The following is a 23,241-nucleotide window of genomic DNA, read 5'->3' as shown; positions in this document are numbered from 1 at the left end:
ACTCACATGGGCATATGTTCACACACAGACACACACTTATTTGTCTGAGCACAAGGGAAAAGAGAATTATAAGCCCTGGCTATAAAAATGAGGGAAAAAGAAATTAGAATACATCACAAAAGAAGAGCCATTCATATGAATTAAAGAGGAAAAATATGCCTGTCTGAGTTCTGTCAATGGTTAATATCTTATTTCATGATAAATGTGAGTTAATACAAGAGATTTGTTAAAACAAAGGTATGTCAGTCTTTCTGTGTTATTTGTTGAAGAGGTTTCAAGCACACCTTTCTGTGCTTTGTTAACTCTCCAGAAGGCTACAGGAGGGTTTTCTCTGTGGAGTCTCTCTTCTGGAGGTCACAGTGACCCGACTGTGGGGGCTCCGCTGCATAAATGGAGCTCTCCAGATAAGCAGCAACATTTATTGCACACTTTGCCAACGTATCTCTGGCTGCACACTTGTTCTCAAGGCACTCTATTCTGATATTGGTTTTATTAAAATAGATTTGAGAAAGGGAAATGTAAAATAGTTTAAAGATTGCAATATAAACATGTTGTTCAGAGCTGAGGAAATCCACACCAAACACCAGCAGGCTTTTTGCACATTACAAGCATGAACAAAATGTATCTTGAGGGCTTTCTTTGTTATACTGTTTTCTTCAAATAAAAACACTGCTTAAAAAAATGATACAAAAAGACCAATATCTCACACAGGGAAAGACACAGGTCCCATAATGTCCCTCAGAGTCTGTAAGATTATTGAAATTAAAATCAAAGTAATAGCTAAGGCCAAGGACGTCTGAGGAATAGAAGAAGGAGATTTTTGACTTGGTAACTGCACAGTCTCTCAGCTTTGGAGCTGCCATCAGAGCTCCTGAGCAGCATGTGTGGGCAGGATGACATGTCCTCCTGTTAGGGATGAGGTAAGGTGTCCAACTGTGCACGTTATCCTTGCTCCTCAAGTATCAACTCATGTCTCCTTTGGAGGAAGAGCCGTGGGCTAGGTGCCTCAATCCCTTGGGCCCTGGTCTGACTCCAGCTACAAGACATGATCCTGCAAGGTCTCTTTTCAGGGATGTTAGGTGGAAAAACACATTTAACTGTGTCCTGATTCTGCAAATCTCTGGGCAATGGGTTTGCATGAAGTATATGGTCTGTATCGTGCTCATGTGCCTGATGTACCTGTGAGAGGACTTACTAGACTGGCTTCTAGATTACTATCCCTGTGCTTTCCTGAGCTGCCAGGTCTCATTCTTGGTAAATGGACAGAGCTCAGGCAAAAAAGCGTGACATGATGCACTGCAAGAATTTTCCCTATTTATCATCAAAAGTGGGGTAGTATTTACCAATGAACATCCCTCATTTTTAGCCAAATAATAGATTCAGGAGCATTTTTAAAATATAACTAGATTATCTGTCATTTTGGAACACCATCCTTCAGTCACTTCCATTGGGATGGGTTTTAATGGCTGCATGCCAGCACACTGTATATGACATAAATCATTTGTGAAAAAAAAAAAGATTCCTCTGAGTAGTCAGATGATCTTCCCAGAGATTAACTGTCTTTCCCACTCTTCTCTTTCATTCTTCCTTTTCTTGGATCTTGGAGGGAGTGTTACTTGTGTTGAGTAATGAAATTTCCCCCGCCAAAACACACTGTCTTTGATCTCCCCTGTTTTATGCACTAGGGAGCTGATAGTTCCTTCCTGGGCTAGGACTGAATGAATAATCACCTCCTGTTGTTATTCACATAAGATTCAGATGCTGAAATGTGAAGCTGGTGACAGGGGAAATTATGGATAGAAGCATCAAGATTTGCCACTGAATTTTATGAGTTGTAGGTAGGAAATATTCAAAGCACATCACATTTAACCATGAAGTCTCCAAGCTTTTATAATCTCATTGGGCAGAACTGTGAGTTGTTTGTGAGATGGGAATGAAGCCCAGACTGCTCTCCTGGTGTTTTCTTTATGCCCACATATCCATACACAGACACATAATCAGCATGAGAAAACCCTACCCATCCCTGAATCTTTGTTGCAACTTGGAATGATGAACCATGCAAAAATTAGATATTCAAATCATGCAAAAAGTCTGCACATTCATTGGGACGTTATTAAAACCCCTTGTAAAAATCAGGAAATCTTGATTAAAATTTTTTTCTTCTTTTTGTCTTGTTGTTGTTGTTATTTCAACATATGCAGCTTATTATTTATTTCAGGTCTTCCAATCTGGACCAGCACGTGATAATGTGTGCATGAAGGTTTTTTTTTTAAAGGAGAGGAGAAATCCTAAAAGGATTATACAAAAAATTTCACATGAACTTTTGTTCAGGGATTCAAAAGCCATGTCTAGATCCATTGTCCTTTGCGCAGCCCAGACAGTATTGTATACAAATGCTGTTGTATGGCAAACCTGCCTCACATATCCTCGTGGAGCAGCCCATTGGCTCATGCTGGCATATCCAAGGCTCCCAGACACACAAGTGAATTCAACTTTGTGAAAACAACTTTAGAGAGCTCCCTTTTTACTATGAGGCATTTCTCCTGCCCTCATTCTTGCTCTTTCTTACCTTGAAAACAAAACCCAAACCAAACCAGCTCCTCGATACAAACTCAGATGAAACAGGTTTCTCTGAGCCTGCCAATTTAAACCAACACAAATACCACCCAAAGTGACACTTTTGTGCAGAGTAAGGCAGGTCCACACAGTGTGGAACAGCAAAGATCCAGCACAGGTGGAGATGCCTCCTGCCTCCCTGCTGTACTCACCAGAAATGGAAACAACATGAGATATTCTCATTCCCAGCAAGTCTGTGCTGGAGGAGGGCTTAAATTTGCCTTCTGTCTCCTGTAACCCCAGGAGATATGATTAATGAAAAAAGCTATTTATCTGTATTGTTATAACACAATTCACAGGAAAAGAAATTAATCCTACATATTTTTTCAACTGCATATAACTATTACTTAATTCTCAATAAACATCTAACATCTCCCTAGAATGAAGGGAATCTCTGCCTGCATGGTGGGAGATACCAGCTTATAGTCTCATTTATTTCTTGAGACAGTTCTACATGAACACTTTGGCACTTTGTTCTTCAAGAACTGATGAAGATGATATGTCATCTCTGATGGTTGTTCATTGAACAAAAATAGAAAAGTGGAAATAATTTTTTTTTCTCATAAAACATAAGTTTGCATGTTATGCTGAAGTCATTATTCAAATTCACATATTTGCAAGTGATTAGCCCACTGCCTCAGACACAAATTTATGCAAGCATTTCAGTTCAAGTGATTCAGGGGCACTGATGAATAAATAGCGTCATCATTGTTTTTAGATGCAGGAGGGCAATGGCCATTTCTTGTGTGGAAAGTATGAGCAGATGAGGAGATCTCTGTTCTGTAAATCTGAGCTTGCATTTCACAGCAACCAAACTTGCTCAAGAGAATGAAGAAATCCCTGCGGAAAGTCTTCGTGAAAATGGCGTAGAGAAAAGGGTTAGCGCAGGAGTTGATGGGGTAAAACAAAACCAGAAGGATCTTGGAATTTGACACTGTGATGAGAGGAACCTTGAGTGAGGCTGATATGGCAAAGAAAGATATTGGTGCCATGCAGAGGAAGTCTGTGAAGATCAGTATGGCCATGCGCTTGGCGATGTTGGCGTCGCTGCTGGAAGAGACGACGCTGTGGTTTCGCACAGTGAAGTAGATGCAGATGTAGCAGACGCAAATAATGACAAACGTGACGACATTCAGCACTAAGAGAAATATAACGTAAGCCTGGGCAAACGGTGTTTCTATATCCATGGGCAGACAGATGCTGACCTTCATGTAGCTGCTGACCCCAAATATGGGAAGGAGTGCTACTGTGAAAGCAAACACCCAGCCAAAAATCATGATAATCACGGCATGGCGCAACCGCACCTTGCGGTGCAGCTGCATGGCGTAGGTGATGGTGTGCCAGCGCTCCAGGGTGATCACCGTCAGCGTGTAGACTGAGAGCTCACTTGCAAACACTGTGAAAAATCCTGCAGCGTTGCATCCTGCCCCAGTCTGCCAGTCTATGGCGTAGTTGTAGTACTGGCTTTTGGTCTGGATGTCTACGGAGGCAATAAACAGCAGATAGATCCCTATGCAGAGGTCTGCAAAGGCAAGGTTGCACATTAGAAAGCGAGGAACAGTGAGTTTGGATTGACTGCTTATTAAAATAATGAGGACAACAGTGTTGCCGGTAATAGCCAAAATGCTGATGAACCATATCAGGACTCTGAGAATGTTGTATCCCATGATATCTTCACATGGGTTGAAAGCATCAGGCTTAGGTGAGCAGGCTACATTAATTACTTCATTGCATAAACCATAGTCAAATTCATTCTCTGCTAGGTCAAATCTGGCACCATAGTTGGAAATATAATCTTCAACTGCAGATCTTCTCTGTAGTTTCTTGCCAGACTTCTCCTCAAAGTCTTGCTTCACCTGAGATATGCTACATATCGGATGTAATTCAGTCCTGAAATTGTAAAAAGAGTAGAGTTGGAAGTTGACAGACACAGTATGATGCAAACAACAAACACAAAATCATCCAGTTTCCATTATCAGCTCAGTTTTTCTGGTTAGCTGATTATATGGATTACCCTGGAGCTTGAAATTAATAGTCTGGCTGGTCCCGATTTATAAAATATTACAGGGACATGTAAACGGCTTGGAAACATCATAAACTGCAAGGAAAGGAAAACCTAATGTTTGCCTAACACTCGTGATGCAGTTATTCACCTGGATAACAAACTCTGTAAAAAGCCTCCCTGATGTGAAGCCAATTTCTCACCTAGCCTGTCACTGACAAGCTGATTTGTGCATGGGGGAAATGCATGATGATGAACACCAATATAAGGTTGAGCTTTGAGGAATGACTGAAGTCAGCTGTGCTCGTAAGGAGTCTGTATAACCACAATAATGCTACCATCCCTTAAAGTTATTCTCAAACTCCCTTCTTCCTAAAGGTTTTGACCATCACTGTCTTGTAACTCTGTCAGGGCACATAAATCCATTTTGTGCTGTTCATTTTTAGTACCTCATATCATATTAGTGACTAGCCAGTAACACAAGTAAATAGCACAAATAAGTTCATGCAGGATTCCAGATAATCTTTAAATGACAGATGCTAACAGAAACACAAGGCACAACAGAGCATTTTGCTTAAAAACTGTTTTCCAAAAGAAGTGGATTAGAAGTCAAGTGAAGTGAAGCAAGACCAAACCAAACCAAACCAAACCACACACCACACCACACCAAACCAAACCAAACCAAACCAAACCAAAACGAACATTTTAATGGAAACAGTAGTTGCTTTTGTTTCTGTCAGAAAGTATTTTTTAAAGATTTTAGGAAATTTTAGTAGCACAGGTAAATACTAGTATTTTTGATAATTTTGTGTTTGGCTTTATTTTGTAGAGTATCAGCTCTATGCCCTTCTCCATGCATAGACCTACAAAAGAAATATTTTGGCTGACATGATAGAAAGATGATCAGCTTCAACAAGACTGTAAATATCAAGAAATATCAAGTACAAACATGAAAAGAAGGGTCAGGTTCTACAACAGCTCCTAGGCTGCCTTAGAGTTTGGCTGTCCCATAAACTTGCATCCACAGTTTTGGATGCAGATCTAATCTGAGTTACGGAATAAAACAGATGACACTGCGTTGTAAAACGAACCCAAGTTCAGCTCTGCCTACAATCAGCTACAACCCAGACTGCAATTCAGGTGTGTCATTTCTAGGACAGGAGCCCAGCTTATCTTCCACCCTGAGTACAGTTGAGGGAAGAACTCTCTAGGCAAGCAAAGTTAAAATTTTGACCAACTGGTAGCAGCCTAAAAGGGAGAATTCTTCTTTGTAACCTAATTTTACCCTTTGACTTTCTGCACTCACTACATCTCCTGAAAATTGAGTTTAAAGGGTCTGCAAGAAAGGAAAACTAATGAAGGTCCAGCACCAGAAGGTGAGGGACATTTCCTATGAGATTCTGAACATCCTCTACTATTATCAATATTTTTTATCTTGCCTGTCAACTGAGTCAGAAAACTGATTTTCTGTGAGGTCAAATATGCACTATGAAGGTCACAGTAGCAATAACAAGGCATTACATTTTGCTCTCCTGTGTTCTACTCGCATAAGGATGAGTGAAGGGTCCAGAGTATTGATCAATATATCAACAATTCTCTGGCTGAAAGGGAATACAGGCTTCCAAGGAGCAATAAAAGGAGAAAAAGTCCCTCATTTTTTAGTGCAACAGGCACTTGGGGGCACTGAAAGCTACTGCAATTGGTGGTTCTTTGAAAATGAACTGAGGGAAATGTTTGTAGCCAATAATTTCTCAGCATGAGATAAAAATAAACTTTTTCCAAAATTATGGAGGCACTGCCTGAACCTAAATATATCCCCAGGCAAGAGTGCTATGTAAGGACAATTAAATATTTCTGATTGTTACAATTCATTAATTCTTGCCTTATTTTACAGCCAGTGGTCCCACATAAAACCAGGGTTCCAAGGAGTAAGCTGTTTGCTCCAAGGAAGGGTAACGAGGAGTGTCCTGCTGGTTCCCTGTATTGGGAGCAGGTAAAATGAAACTCCCAAGGGAAGGAAGAGCCATCCTCTGACACTGACTCCTTGCCGTATCTTTGCCCCGTGTTTCTCACCCTTTGGGCTCTGAAGTGCACTCAGAGCAGCAAGTTAAAACATTATTGGCCAAGGGATGTGTGGGTCCTTGCTTCCTGCTGAGCCTGTGGGTGTCACAATACAGTTAAATTATTCCCTCTCTTTGTAAAATTTTCTTACTGTTTAACATTATTTTGCTCAAGTAAACTAGAAAAATAAACTGGAGAAAGGGCAACTTAGAGAACAAAATTGAAATTGGTAGAGTGCTCTGACAAAAATAAACAAAAATTACTACCTTTGTACAAGTTGTTATTTTATGCGCCTCGTCTGGATCTGATGACAGCAGGCTCTTGTGTGCTGAGAAACATGCTCAGCAGAATAAATAGTCGTGACCTCTGTTCTGTAATAAGTCCTATCTCAAACTAATCATTCTCACCAAAAAGTGCCATTAAGTGAGTTGTGAGCAACTGATAGTATGTTCTTGTGAGACAAGGCCCAGACACTATTCCTGATGCTGCCACATTTTTTGAAAAAGTAGGATTTCAAGTGACAGCTCCTCCAAAGAATAACAATCAAGTGTAAGGACAGAGTCATATCAATGCCATTCTTTTGGGCAGAAGGTGATCTTTATGTCAAAGAAAGCCAAAATCTTGCTGAAGTTCATAATGGTCTATGTCAAGTTGAGGGTTTTAACATCAGGCCTCTGCCCTCTCCACACTTCAAGGATATTATTTTCCAGTCACAGAAAAATATGAGGGGAGTTCAACATACTATACTAGACTTAAGAATGCAACTTACCTTCTCTTAGGCCAGCACCACAAGAGTCCAGTGTGATCAAACTACAGGTCAATATTTAGCATACAATCCTTAATGGCATGCGAAAAACATTCAAAACTTTCTGTTTTGTGCCTCAGACTGGCAGAGCTGTGCTCGATGTGGCATCCTCCAAAATTTAGAAAGCACTGTTGCTCTAAAAGGTTTAAGCTTTCCTTTATCACACCACCACCTGTTCGCTGCTGCAGATGGTTTTTGGAGAGGTGATTGAGCATGATCCACTATGGTAACTTATTTTATCTAGGGCTTTGAGTGCTGCAAGTGCCTCAAAAGGGGGAATCAAACATGAATGGGCAACCAGAAAGCGGCCACACATCCCAGCCTTAATTCCTTCCCACAGAGTTCCCAGGTGAACACCAGCTGCTGGTGTGATCCTTAGAAATGCACTTCTGGGAGTGATGTGGCATCATTTTTATACTACCTGGACTACCTGGCAGTATTCTGAGAGCCAGATGGCCACAAAGAATGACCATCTCCTGTGAAGGTGCATGACAAGCCAGGTCACACCAGGGTTCCCAGCACCACAAGCAATGCCTGCTGCTCTGAGCCAAGCACAGCTCTTACCAAAGGAATATTACACGTTGTGTGATCAGGCACTATGCAAACTATTAATAACTTCTAAACAGCCTGAGCAGCCTTCAGTGCACATGCAGCTTGTGCCAGCTGTCACAAAAACGGCTTTGATATGAAAGAGGGTGTAGCTACTGTATGTGTGACTAATCTCTGCAGAAGTGTATGGTAATACTTTCAGTCTTCAAACCAAACACATGCATCCACTTTCTCTCTTTAATCTGGAGGGAGGATCTCCGTTTCCCACCAATTCAGTACAAGAGACAAGACTGTATGAAAGAAATGACAATTTTTAATTATGTTGAAAAGCAGCTGACAGGAAGGGTTCGTCTAAATAATAGGTTCTCATAATTTTGCATATATGCTTAATATTTGGTAAAAAATACATCTGGTTTATATACATAAATACATTAAAGGCATGGATAAATATGTCCAATTTTGTTCTGTTGACCAGGGTGGTACAGTTGTGACCAGACTTGCTCCAGAAGCAGCCCCACCATGGCATGGTGTTCCAAAAGCAGCCCCACCACCACAGCCTGGAACATCTGCACTGGGGCTATGTGAGCTCTGCACAGTTTTGTTGGCATTTCTTTGCAAACTTACCCAGGCTGTGGAAAGGGCTGTGCTATGTTCTCCTTGGCTTCTCGCCAAGTGCTGGGGACTTCAATTCCCTGGAGCAAGTGTGTGGCATGGAGGTTTTTCAAAGCAAGTGAGGGGACTGGATGCTGAGAGCTTACCACAGGGTCAGGACTACTTCCTCCTGTAGCTTTCCTTCAATAGCAGCTCTTACTTTGTTTTTGAAAAGTCCAGTTGCCTAATTTAAGGGGTGGGTTCTGGGATTTGGGTCCTGATTAGGCCCAAGCAGCTCAGAAGCCAAGTACCTTCAAAAATATGAATCACAATGATGTCAGTGTTCCTTTGCAGATCCGGGACTAAACATGCTTTCACTGGACTCATTGGGAAATAACACTTTGCTACCAGTTCTGGAAGGGCTGGACCCATTTCTGCTTAGAAGCTACCAGGCACTGTGTCTGCATAAGACTGCACAAGTGTGTGAAAACATCTGCTGATAAACTGTTTCAGTGAAAAGTTAGCATTTTGGATGAAGAATGGGTGACTGGGGAGGGATTCTGTCAGATACTTCTGTTATCACTGCCATCTCTGCCATCACACTTGCACTCTTTACACAGTTTTGCAAACACGTGTAAGTGATATTTATTAGCTATCAGCAAACTCAGTTATCTTCCCTTGTCTGGTGACAACAGAATGTTAAAATAAAATAAATGGCTATTAAGGGTACTGAAATAGAAGCTACTAACAGTTCATCCTTTCTCTGCATGGTTTCACTTTTCTTTGAAGTTTTATGCCACTTCTGAAGATGACATCTTGAAGTCTAACAATGACTCATATTTTTTTTTCTCCCATGGAAAAGTCCAAGTCTTTCAGGACACCCAGTAAAGGAATAATTTCAAACAATAACAAGGGTTTCTGTAAGTACCAGTTCCTTATGTTTTCCAGTGGCACAAATTCAGGAGGTTCATTAAGTACTGAATGTGTACATTTCAAGACTGCATGACTGTGGTGAAAATACTCAGTGAGAACCACTGATACCTGAAGTCTCACTGCAACTTGCTAATGAAAAATTTAAAAAAGCATGGAAGATTACCTTTGGAGTCTAAAAAGACACCTTAGCCTCCCACCCTGCTCTGTTGATTTGTGTGAAATGGATCTGCTCAGAAATCATGTCCCAAAATGCTGTGAATATGAACTCAACAGACAATGTATCTGTGATGTTTGGCCAGACAGTGCTCCAGCATCAATGAGGCCTTCTGGGAGAAGAGTTTGGGATCACTCAGTGGTCCTGTTGGCCTCCTGGATTGATGAATAAATGTTGACCAGCTTCTCTACACACACAGCTTTCCTTCCAGTTACTTTCTGAAAAAGTTATCAAACGTTTTCTGTTTAATGTCTTCAGTGTGGCTCCAGGCTGGTCCCAGTGAAAGATGGACTTATGACAGGTGGGGGCAGATCTGTGCCTAGGGAAGTGCTGATGCTACCAAAAATTTAATAATTCTCTGTAATGGAGGGGCAGTGCACTGTGTAGCATGCATAAACCTGTATCTATTTTGCATTTGTTTATTTCCATCCATTTACTTACCTGCACTGGAGAGACCTTTGCTATCCACTTTTTGAGGAATTTTATTTAATTCACTATCAACTGCTGAAAAGCACCAAAAAGAAAAAAACAAATTAAATCACTTACTTTTGTCTTTTCCAGTTTGTAAATGCACAGCAATGGCTAGGATAGGTGAAGTTTGCCTCAATCAAAGATCTAAATTTGCTTAAATCAGGAAGCTTTTTTAAATTGTATGTAGACCTTGCTCTTAGCTTCTTAATGAGTTCTAATCCATGACTTGGCAGGAAACTGATTTTCGTGCTGGAAATATCCCTTTAAGAAAACATATGAGAATCTTGGTAAAAAGCAAATTTACTTCTGCTCAACAATGGATATGTGCTTAAGACAGTCCTACTCATTCTCAGAGTAGTGACTGGAAACAGATCAGCTGGAAATCCACACTGAAAAGAGGATCCAGTGCTAAATTAGGTGTTCCTCCAGCAAACTGAGCTAATATCCATTGCAAACAACAATCAAGTGATGTTAGTCTGTGAGAACAAAAGAAAATAATCCAATAATGTTCTGGGTAAAAATTAGCAGGCATATAAACTATTACTGCCATATGATGCTGGGTTTAGTAAATACCCAGTAAATGCAACAATCATCCCAGAATACTGTTAAAGGATAAAAAAAGGCTGATGAAATCACAATGGAAGTTTGCTTTATGAACATCACATCATGGGAAGGCTGCTGTAGAAAAGGCAACGAACACAAAGAGAGAAGCTCACGTGAGTACGGATGTGAGGACAGGTTGGAGATATCAGGTCTTGTACTCATTATGAAGAAAAACAGATTAAAGAGAGACAGGGGTGGCATTGTTCAGGCTGTTAGGAACAAAAAAAATCCCAACAAAACCTTCTCAGAGGTTTAGAAAACAAATATAGCACAGACAGAAGCAAAGAAAGGGGCAGTACTGCAGGAGGTTAGGAGAGATGTACTTATGTGGAAGGCAATTACTGTGGGACAGGCTATCAGAGGCAGCTATGGAATCAGCAGCCATGAATGTACTAAAGAGAGCATTAGAGGGGCTTTTGAGAGGAAACATGTTCTGCAAACACTTAATCTTGACTTGTGCCATGTGAGTGAAGAAAGGGAAGAAGGACCAAGGGTGCACCATCTCCAGGCTAAGAGATACTTGGGAATCCATCCCCATAGCTCCAGACTGCAACACTTGGGGCAAAACATCTCCATATTTCCCTCAGTAGAACACAAACCATGTCCCTCAGATCATGACAGCCTGAGATCCACTCCTTTCTCTGAAGAGCAAAGGTAAAGATGAACTGCACAAAAGCACCCTTCCTCCTTTAAGCCCTCCTTCCTTCCTCTCACAGCCTGAGACTGATCCAGGATGATAGAGTTTGTTGAGGTTGCTCTGCTCTTTATTCTCCAAGAAAAGAAAAGATTTCTCCCTAATCAAGGAATTGGACTGACAATATTTGCACTTTTCTCCATGTCCCCACGAAGGTACAGTTTCCAATTCATCTGTGACAGTGTAATGCCAGGACATGTTATTTGATCTCTATCACCCAACATCCACAAATCGTTTTTATTATCATATTAATACAGGAGAGTGGTGCCATGTGAGGGGGAGACCAGGTTTTAGCAGCATGTAATAAAGTTTGGACAGTTGTGTGCAAATGTATGTGCGGACCACACACACATTTGCACCGCTGTTGCCTGGTCTAGGAAGCAAAATTAATACCAGGAAAGGGCTCTGTTTGAATGCCAGCCAGGCCTAAGAAGTTCATAGGCAGCTGATGAAGCATTTTGTAAAATTGGTGGTGGGTAAAGATGATCTTTGTGTCCATGCTGTGCCCACAGTTGAGGTTTTACATCCAGGCTCTGAAGGAATGCACCACCTTCAACAACTGGACAAGGGACTGTGGCAGCAGAGGATCAGACACAAACTCTACTCCACTGCCCCGACCTGGGCCCTGTGACTTTTACTGGAAGACAGACTGGGGTATTAAAAAGTGCTATGAACTTCTGCAGGGCAGGCTGAGAGAAGCCACAGCCCTCATAGAAGAGGTCCCGAGGTCCTTGGCGTGTTTCTACAGGAGCTAAAACCGGCAGCCAATGAGAAATTTTAGGCTATCGATTTCTGCCTTGGACGCTTGAAGAGGTAATTAGGTTGCAGTGAGCAGCCTCAATTTTCACATCTGCTGACTACTGCCCTCAGTGCTCTGCCTAATGAAAACTGTCACCCAGAGTATATGCTCATGAGTCAAAAACTAAACAGCAGGTTTCTGCTTAAATCCACAGACAGAATCACTCATGGCATCATTAAGAGAATGTGTAACTTCACAATTCTGAACAAGAGCACAGAAAATGTTTTCTTTGGCTTGTTAGCTAAAAATCATTACTGAGTCCAAATTGGTGTTACACTGTGTGCAAATAAGCAAATCTGAATAGGAATAGCACTTAGACTTAAAAATATCTAAGAGTTTACTGAATCTCTTGTCATCTCTAAATAGTTTCATAGATATTAAATATTTTTTCCACAAAAACTTTTTCTTCTTATTTAAGAAACTTTTTATGCTCATTATCCCACATAAACAGAAGTGAGTTAGGGAAAGTGCTTTGCCTAAAACCCTGTGGGTTTTTTTAGTATGTCTGTGAGGGATAGCTATGGATACACCACCACCAAGCCCCCAAATAGCAAACACAGACACTGTGCAGGTGGTTTAGTAAATTACTCCACTGAGTTACCACACGCACACCTCAGTGCAGAGGTTCTTTGAGATGGTGTTCTCTAGTTAGAGGGTTGATAAATAAAATAAGCCTGATTAACAAGATTATAAAGTGGCATTAGGAAATCAAACCAGAAAGCATCAGTGAGTGAAATACGTGTTCTTATAATTGCTTGGCTGTGAGTCATCAGCCTTGACAGCAGCCAGTACAGGAGCAGCAAAATGAATCTGCCTTCTCTTCCAATCACTTCCCTTTCCCACTGGGAGTCTCTGTTGGACTAGCAAAAGTACTGACCAGCTGATGAGGTCTGAAAGGCACCTACAGAAATGGCAAAAAATAGCTCCTGGATCAGAAATCAGAGCAGGGTAGGCAGACTGGGGAGAAAAATTTCCTCCGTGCTTGTATCTAAACTGATCTCTGGCTGCACTTCAGGGACTCAGCTGTAGAGCTGGGGATCTACCGGAGCTATCCTGTACCTTCCATGTCTGGGATTCCCAAAGACGACAAATTGCAAGGGTGGGGTGAACCACAGCCATACCTTGCCCTGCATCAAATCAGGACACAGCCAGAGAACTAAGGACACCAGCAAAAGCTGGTGCAAGCCATGATAGCTCTGAGAGCAGCAGCAGACAATTAAATGAAACAATGCAGCTGAAAATTGAAGCTATGAAACTCCAAGCTGGAAACGGTGTATTTCTGAATTGAAGGAATATGTATAGTTGTGGGATTTATTAGCTATTTGATTTACTGGCCTACTGTCAGTGCTGAAATCCTTTAACTCAAAATTTAATGTCTTTCCCAAAGAGAGACTCTAATTCAGCCAAGAGCTGTAAGTCTGAGGGAGGAATTGATTTGTGAAACTCTGTAGCCTGCACAAGGCCTATGATTGGTGCTGTCTATTTGTGTTTGTGTTTCTTTCACATTACTTTAATATGACAAATTACAAAATAGAAGTTGGCATTAATTGACTCTATAACACCGGTTCAAGAAGGTCAAGAGTTAAACCATCCTGATGTTCATTCTATTAAAACACTGCAGTCTGCAACATGGATTTGATTGCAGCAACAGCAAAAATATGATTTGTCCCAGCAAAGATATGATTATGGGTCAATCATTTCCACAAGTGAAAGTGCATCCCCGGTGTACACTACAGTGATGGATGAGTAAGAAGGCTCTTCTTTCATGATCCCATCCAGGATAAAAAGGTAATTTCCCATCCACGGAATAGTGGATGTATTGGTAATGGAACAGAAAACTTTTTACACAAATAACTCACTGTTAGAAATTGAACTATCAAATGAATCTCAACTACAGGCAAATCGATTTGATAAACTTCCTGAATATGATTGTATCAAGTACAGCTTGCAAAGAAAATGCATTTACTTTTTGCTACAGGAAACAATGATTTCCCAAAGAAACACCTATGACATTACTGATGAAAAGATGCTCCAGTGTCAGTCTTTTCCAGAAAAAAGAAGATGCTTTGAAGAAACAATGGAAGTGGAGCAGAATGCAGTAACGCAGACCATAGGTCTTTATGTCATATGTGCACTGACCATCATGAAGTGGAAAATGAAGCTTTCCGAAGAGCTCTGGACTGAACTCAAGGTTAATCAGACATTTTTTCTCCCTCCTTTTCAGGTTTGTAACCACTCCAGCATCTGTGTAAAATCTTCCAACAGCTCCAATGACCCCTCTCACTCATTCTGGGTGACTTTTAGTCCTCTCTGAACAACCAGGGTAGATGCAAAGAGAGAAAGGTTCCGATGAGTTGGTGAGACAAAAAAGAATCCCATGTCTCTCTTGCAGCTCTTATGTGTGGTGGCTTGTGCTCAGAAACACAAGCAGCTGTGCACACTCACTCATACATTTTTCGGACCCCATGGCAAACAGTGGCTTGAGGTAATGGTGGCTGAGACCCATGAGCATCCTACTGCTGAATTTTCTACCACTGAGTTCTCGATTCCCAGCTCATCACCCACCAAGGACATCCTGCTATAACTGAGTAGAATGTATCTCATACCTATCCCAATCCCCATCCCCGCAGGATAGGAATTTTTTGTCAGAATTAAGCTACAAAGATGCCGGGGCAGATCTTCAGTGGCAAGTAATTCAGATTTAAGCAGTGAGAACCACTCACCCAGTCTCGATTTTGCTTAAACAGAAAACCAAAAGCATTTTTTTCTAGAGGAAAAAAACAAAGCAGAACAACTCCTCTCTTGCTCAGTTTAATAAACCATGGAGAGGAACCTGGATCTAAATCTCTCACTCTCAACACTCTCAAAAACTTGAGGACAAAGTGAAAATAAAGTTCTAGACTGAAATTTCTGTTATGGATTCCTTTTTTTATTCAGAACTAGACCTCTGGTCTTGAACTCCAAGGTTTGCAAGATGTTGAAATCCAGACTGGCATTCATATGTTCTTCTCTGATCTTTTCTAAGGAGTCAAGAAGGAGAAAAATGTGATCCAAATATTACTTACAAAACAGCGGGTCCATTGGCTCCCTGGAAGACCTCATTTGGTAATTTTTCTAGGTTGTGATTATCACTTAGATTTCTGAAAAACATAACATTTATGCTGAAACAATCTGAGATAAAAAACCAAAAAAAATCTTGCAGAAGTTACTATCTTCATTTTTTCAGAATTACAAACAACAGAAATAGTTACAGCTCATCCAGGTATGTTCCATTAAATGCATGATTCTCAATGTCCTGAATTCCATTTTTATTCAGCCATCTGCAATAGAGAAAAAGGAAAAAGGAGTTGTGTTCTTATTTATGCTTCATGACTAAAATGTATGCAATTCAAAATAGGGAATCTCAAACAAATAAAATTGTTAAATGAACATTGAAATAGTGAAATTTCTACAAATCCCAGCCTGTAAGATCCCAACAGTTGGAGGAAGTCTTTGGAGAGGGCAGACATGAATAGGGTGGGTAAGTGCTACCATCAGAGATGGCAGCTGAGTAAGTTCCTGAAGGGCAGAGCTGGTGAAGATGCTGGCACTGCTCATGGCTCCACTGGGAAGGCAGCAGAGGAGCCAGGGAGATCAGGGTCTTTCCTGTTGGTGCTGTCAGTGCCACTCAGTTTTACTCTCAGCAAGATGCTTTTGAAATGCTGGGCCATGGCTTCATCTCTGCCAGTTATCAGAGAAAAAAGCCTGCTGTGTGCCATGGGCTCACAGCCGCAGCCAGGCAGGTGGAGGAGGGAGGCTGATGGTCACTGAGCCAGGCAGGAGGGCATGAAGGGGCAGCCAAACTGCCCAGAAAGCAGGTGACTCCTCCTGTGCTGCTGCCTTGACAAATTACACTCCCTCTCTGCTCTGCTGCCCAGTCCTACCTCCCCAGGCTCCTTTCCCCAGGAGGAGACACAGGTACTGAACCTTGCAATTGAAGCTCCTGGGGCTCTCTGCCAAGTTTTTACTGTGGTGCATTACCTAATTAACGTTTAACGTCCTTCCCTCTGTCCCTTTGCGGTCCTAAAAATTTACATTTAGGTCAGTTATATTTATCATCTTTACAGTGCAATCTTTCATCTCGCCTTAAACGTCACTTTGCAGCTCACACCCTCTCCAACAGGCAGTGACAGGTCTGATTGATGGCAGAAATGGCCCGATTTAATTAAACTGTCAGCAAACCTGGACTCTTTTCTAATTCACTTTGAAAAGCTGAGCATGCAAGTGACCCACTTATCTGAGGTCTGAGGTGGTGAGCTAAGGTCAGCATGGAAATCAGTCATGGGTCTGGCTAAAAGGATTGCTCTTTTGAGGCAGATGCACATGGCTCTGTGTCTGTAATGTCTGTCAGGCTGGATCAGGAGAACTGTCACCGTCCCCTTCACTTGCCAGCACTATTAGACATGAGTGAGCGGGCACGGAGGAGAGACAGGTCCTTGCTTACAGCATTTGAAACATTTATTATATTACAATGATCTTATAAATTTGTAGCTGCCAGGCTGATAGATATGTTTTTAATCACACTATTAGCACTTACTGCATTCTCTCACTGAACATGATGGTAATGCAATGAGATACTAAGGTTGTAAAACAGAGTCGCTGTAGCCACGCAGTGTGGACTGCACACTCCTGTCACCTGGCTAATAGCGTGTGAGTGGTAAAAAGAGCAAAAAAAATTACCTAAATCCCAAGACCTCATTATAGTACACATCAATACATTCCTGTTGAGGCAAATTCTCCCCTCACTTCAACCAGCATCCTTACTGACTCCATTAACTCTTACATTAGCAAGGTGACAGTGGAGGCGGAGATCCAGAGCTTGGACATGGGGGCTTTTCCTTAGCATTTCATGTCTGGAGCAGATTTTTTTAAAACATACTTTAAAATTCACCCAGTGAAAGAGGTCACTGCCCCTGAGGTACCATTTACACCCTATTTCAGGACTGGAAAGATCTATTTTAGAGCCTAAGTCGCACTCAGACCTGGAACCAAGGTGAATTTCTTCCATAATTTTCTAGCACTTCATTACCAAGTGTCTCCTCAGTTCCCACCTGTGCTGATCCCATGCACAGCATAAATCAGATGCAATCCAAATTACTGGTGTAAATATGCTTGGTGCCTGCCACAGCTAAGCCCATTAAAACAGTTTCTCCCTAGAATGTGGGGGTTCAGTGGGCCCTGGGTGATTTTAATCATCTTGATACGCCTGCTTTCACTAAGTGACGTTGCCATAACCATAACTTTCTGTTGAGTTGCTGTGACTTCTGTTTTGTACAGAAAAATGGCAAATTTGTGTCTAAAATGAACTAAGTTCACCACAACAGAAAGAAAGCCTAAACAAGGACTCTCATAGGGCACATGCAGGGCCTCTGTCCTGAATTGCTCTAGGGAGAACTCGAGCAAAGCCAGGACATTGTCTGACTGGGGTGGTGGAGGCCAGGTCTGCTCACCAGCTCCTGCACACACTGGTGGATGCAGGAAGCCCGTGACAATGGGGAGCTGCAGGAGGCAGGGCAAAGGAGCTGGAAGTCGACATGATCCCCCCACCAGGACAATTTTGCTAGCAAACCAGCAGCCTGAAGTCCCCAGAGAGGTATCCTTCAATATCCAGGCAATAATCGCATCATATAATCATAGGAAGGTTTGTGCTGGAAGGGACCTTAAAGATCACCTGGTTCCAGACAGCTGTGGACAGCAACACCTTCCACTAGACCAGCTTGCCCAAAGCCCCATCCAACCTGACCTTGAGCACTTCCAGGGATGGGGCATCCACAGCTTCTCTGGGCAACCTGTTCCACTGCCTCACCCCCCTCGCAGTTAAGAATTTCTTCCTGATATAAGGAATGAAACATTCTGGGGTGGGAGGGGGAAGCCAACTTAGAGCTGCTCAAATGGCACAGAGAGGTCAAAATACAGTAAAAATCTGGGATATTAATATCACCCTTTGGTGGAATTATGAAAACAAACACAGTATTTGTTGTGCAGTGCTTTGAAAATGCAAAGTCCTACCTGAGCAGCAAATATTATCATCACAGGAGAAAAGATAAAGCAGTGAACTTGTGATATAATTACTTGAATATATATTTGAGAAAAGTCTGTGTCTATGTGTGCGTGTGTGTTTAAAACTTCAGAACTTGAATAGAGAGAGGTTGTGCATAACTGATAGGGAAAAGGGAGAGATAAAGCTAAATGACTTGCTACTGGCCTCTCTTCATTACTGATGGTCCGACCTTGCTCCCCCCAGAATCGACATGAGCCCAGTCAGTCAATTCAAACCTTGCTTTTCTCTCTCAGTGTGCCAGCTAAAGCATACAAACACAGTGGGAATTTTTTTCAGTCTGGCCACTGGCTAAGTGAAAGGAAGGCAGCTTGTTAGCAAGCAAACAGTATGTTTTGGTATGCAGAGAGAAGGGATCAAAGAAGCCAGCTAGTTCATTAAAATACACGACTGTTCAAATCAGATGTGGAGCCGTCTAACCATGCAGCTCCAAACTGCGCTGTGAACCCGCCCGTACCAATGCATTAACACTGTGTACAAATAAACCACATTTCCACAACATCTACATACATTCTGCCCAAGTAATAAATGTCTTTGAGTGATGTGTCTGACTGTAAATATTTATGAGTCATGCCATCCCTGTGAACACAATTTTTCTCACAGGGAACTGTGTAGCTGTAGGTGTTTAACCTTGGCATCGGTAATTACTAAATTTGCTCCCTGATGTGCTTCTAAAATAAAGAGCAGGACTAGAACACAACAAAAAGCCCCAAAAACATTCATTTGTTTCATGGCAGGAAAACAGAATACAGAGATCTCAGGGGCAAGGAGAAATGTAAAATCTCAAATTGATTTTGGAAGTGTATGAAAAAGTGCCCAACCCCTGGTATCCTTGACCCTGTTCTGGAAAAGAAATGAGCTAACAAGGAGAATAATGAATTTTCTATGTCTACTCACAGAATCACACTTTCAGAACTCAGGCCCATGAATGAATTTCTTTCAATTGTACGTATATTGATATTGTCTTGAATATCTCTGAAAAATAAAATACAATAGAAACTACACCTTTTTGTACTTCTGTGAGCCTTTCAATACAATATGCTGCTTCAAACACAGTATTTTTCCCTTATATACAATCTGAGGAAATACTATAGACTATAGAGGGTAATAACGTACGTTTCCAAGACATTTTTTTCCCGCAGAGCACAAACCTTCCTGATAAAAAAGGCTGGAGCAAAACATTTCCCACCTGCCCCCCCACCCATACTTTCCTCCCAAATAGGCTGAAGACATTAAAATGCATAAAAGCTCAGGTCTATAACCCTGAGGTGGATGAAACAGCTCCTCCAGCAAACAAACTCCCCAGAAAACGCAATTGGAGTGGCTGTGAGGCCACCCTTTCTCCCAGCCTCCCAACTAGAAGGAGGAAAGCCATTAGCCTTTTTGGCCTGATTCAGCAGGGCACCTACCAGCCCATGAATCATTCCCCAGCTGATGTCAACAGCTGATGCTATAAGCTCTGTATGTGCTTAAGAACTTAAATGCAGAACCCCTGTCAGTGCAGTTTGTTGAATGGACAAATAGGAATTTCCGTCTTTCCTCAGTTGTGACTGATATAAAAAAAAAACGAATGTTCTGTTGCTGGCTCGAAATAGGCCTCAAAGAAGTTAAATAGTGTTACTCATAATTTAGACTGGGGATATGGCTGTCTCCATGCTGTTTCTGTTGGAAAGCATGGAACAAAATTAATTATCTGCAAAGCTTGAAATTAGGCGCGGTTCCAAAATTATCTCTTGCTGACAGCTCCGTACAGCCACAACTCTGCACCGAGTGACACTTACACAGAGGCTTCATTCAGCAAACTGAGGTCAGCAGAGACAGAAATAGGGTCGGAACATGGCACCCATGCAAGTGAACTGTATCCCTCTGCTACAGATCTGCCCTTTATAAACATCAAGACCTGTCTTTGGCACTCAAATACTGGCACAACTGAAGCCAAAGGGAATTTTATTATTGACCTCAGAGGAACCAAGGTTTGAAGTGAGGTCTAGTTTGGGACTCGGTCAGTATCAAGGTCTATTTATTCTTACAGGGAAGTGAGGAGTTGCACCTAAAAAATTAAAAACCTCCTGCTGGTACAGGACACAGTAATTCCAGTCTAGTTAAGACTGATGATAAACACAAAGGTGTACAGGTGAAAGTCTCTGTAGTGACACAGGTGTTGCATTTCCATGATGGTTTCGAGGAGCAGCGAAGTGAAGTTCTCAGAATTACATATGTCAAATGTATTCCTGAAATTTAGTTCTTTTCTTACATGTGTGTATACCATATTCAGGCATCCCTCTCTGTGCTTTATATGCATTTTTATTCATATTAATGTCTATTACTAAGATAATTGCACGACTAAGGTTTCTGCAGGTTGAAATCTTCCAAAGATCTGAAGATGCAGAATTTTGTGCGTTAATTAACAATAAATCTTGTCCGAAAGAACGCTTTCAGTTATTCTAAGAACTGATTGAGAAATGTATGTCAAAATATTTTTAAGTGAAAAAGAAATCAAGTTTTTCTGATATGCATTTTTTCTACAGAAGAAGTGCTTTAGGAAATTAACAGCCTATTTTCACACAAAATTTTGCACAAATATTTTTTTCCTTGTTGGCACTGGAATTTTCCATAGGAAAACATTTGCATTCTCTGGATAGTTTTACTGCCAGGGGAAAACAAAAGAGGTTATGGTAGATAATTCCCTGAGTCTGGGTTTTTTTTGTCTTTTTTCTTCTTTCCTCTATGATGTGGCCACTTCAGATGGAACACAGCTCTGAGATCAGTGACTCTTCCCACGCAGGCCAGAAAAGTGTCGCCAGGTGGCAACAAATTTCCACTGCCACCATCCTGGTTTGGATTTCAGCTTCTGAAAGAGGAGTCAAAGGCTGTTATCTGTCCCCTGTGCCACCCAGACATGTGCTGACAGTGCAGTTAAAGGAAGAGTGGTCTGTAAAGTGAAGTTCCAACGTTTTGTACAAGGGAAACCTGGAGACAACTGAGACCTTCTGAGCCACATTAGCATCAATGACTGCAAAATTGCGATCAACATGCCACTGTGGAGCTAATTAATGAACACAAGGGGAATCATGTCTTGAAAGGTTTTGCTGGAGCAGAACACTCAAAGGGAACTTCCAAAAAGTGACAAGCAAACGTTCAAACTTACAGCAAAACTTTCTGGAAAGAGTGAACCTTGCGGACAGCGGGTAAAAACCGAAGGCCAGTGTTTGATATTAACCTAGGGGGAAGAGAAGATGAAGATTATTCACTCTGCCCTGGGAAAGAAAGCAGTAATTAACAAAGAAGAAAGAACATTGGACTTAAAATGGTTGTCACAAAAGGCAGTTTAGCCACAGAAGTGGGGCTTGCCAGTAAAAAACTTGACCTTGTAATTTAAAAAGGTTTTTGTCCAAAGTACAAGCTGAATTCTGCCCCACAGAGGTACAGAGAGAAACCCTACCTTGGATGATTACACAGTCCTACCTGATGATCTCAGGAAATTGTCCATATTAATTTCCCAACAGCATTCTAAGAAATCAGCTGCACTGACATGGGATAATTATTTTCATAACAGCTGTTTTAAGACAAAAGTATAATCTCACCACAATTTTACCCTTTTGCTCTAATACAGGATACATTAATTCTATGGGAAATTAACATTCATTGATGAAATTAGCAGAGAATTAGGACATTTTACTCCCTAGCACCTTTGATAGTGAGGAGCCAAAACCACGGGAACATTTCAGCAGTCTCTGCAACTGGAAATGGACCTGAGCCTCTATCCTTAGATTGCCTCCACCCTCCCACTGCACCGACCACCACTGGCCTCTGCACTGTGGTTCCTGTCCATGGAACACATGGCTGGACCTGCTGATTCTGAAGGACAACCCTGTACTCACAGCCAGTGAGGTCACAGGTATCCACAGAGATGGACCATGTCTAATTTTGTCAAAATTTGTTACCCAGAGCAGTAGCAAGGACAGGACAAATGTGATGTTGCCATGCAGCAGGAGATGACTGGTGGCTGCTGATGGCTGGAAGGAGGGCTGAGTGCTGGAGGGAGGAGCTGGACTGGACTGGGCTCTGACCATTTGGGAGTTTTTCCCAGACACCAAAAAGTCTCATGTTTACCCCACCAAACAAAGAGAAAATTTGGATTCTTGAAAGTTTGATTATATCTTTGTGTTTTTAATATATGAGATGGTAGAGAAAGTAACCTTTCACTGAGACTGTTGGTTTCTTAAGGAACATAGGATATGGACATTATTTTTTATCATGGCACTTAGACAGAACAATATTCTTTTATTATTAGATGCAACTTTATTTATTTTTTTTTAACTGAATCATTCCTGAAGAGTTGAATTGTGATCAAAGGACTGGTTGAGACTGGAAAAAGGTAACATTGTTCATATGATGTTTTTTTATGAACCTAGATTATTTCAGGAGAGTTGCAGTCTTTCAGGTTTCATAATTTGAACTGAAACTGAACGCCTCCATGTGACAACCAAATCCTATATTTGAGAACTCAGGGTGACACATAAGTCCATAAAATAGTCATTCACTTGCATAAGTACTGCTCTGAGCTCCCTGAGATGGTATCTGGGTATCCTCAGATGCTGAAAGGCCAACTTTGATCTGTCTCATCTTATAACAGAAAGCAATACTTCATATGCAGGGAAAAATTAAAGTAGTATTAGTGAATATTCAAGACGCCAATTTGTTGAAAAGAAAGCTGCTGAAATGTCATGACTGTTTCGTCTCAAGAGTCAGAGTGGTCTGACTTTGCATTAACTTAAAAATAACAGCTGTCACCATGAAAGCTCC

At 41.5% G+C, this 23,241-nt stretch overlaps 1 protein-coding gene across 7 annotated transcripts in view; it reads right to left on the bottom strand.

The window, feature by feature from the left end:
- Nucleotides 1-405: 405 nt before the first annotated feature.
- LOC116441366 (follicle-stimulating hormone receptor) overlaps nucleotides 406-23,241 on the bottom strand; it is a 214,991-nt gene continuing 192,155 nt past the window's right edge. For 3 of the 7 annotated variants that reach the window (XM_032103184.1, XM_032103177.1, XM_032103180.1), the window contains 6 exons: nucleotides 21,584-21,655; nucleotides 19,333-19,410; nucleotides 15,590-15,658; nucleotides 15,404-15,478; nucleotides 10,318-10,503; nucleotides 406-4,506 (listed from right to left, as the gene is read on the bottom strand). In XM_032103184.1, the coding sequence (XP_031959075.1) occupies nucleotides 3,279-4,506; nucleotides 10,318-10,503; nucleotides 15,404-15,478; nucleotides 15,590-15,658; nucleotides 19,333-19,410; nucleotides 21,584-21,655 (1,708 nt within the window). In that variant the 3' untranslated portion in view covers nucleotides 406-3,278. The remainder of the gene's footprint in view (nucleotides 4,507-10,317; nucleotides 10,504-15,403; nucleotides 15,479-15,589; nucleotides 15,659-19,332; nucleotides 19,411-21,583; nucleotides 21,656-23,241) is intronic. The other 4 variants (XM_032103178.1, XM_032103183.1, XM_032103182.1 and 1 more) reach the window with 3 other exon arrangements.

The sequence above is a fragment of the Corvus moneduloides genome, chromosome 3 (genome assembly GCF_009650955.1).
Source record: "Corvus moneduloides isolate bCorMon1 chromosome 3, bCorMon1.pri, whole genome shotgun sequence".
In the NCBI taxonomy this organism is placed as follows: Eukaryota; Metazoa; Chordata; class Aves; order Passeriformes; family Corvidae; genus Corvus; species Corvus moneduloides.
This window is presented reverse-complemented; position numbering and strand designations above follow the sequence as displayed.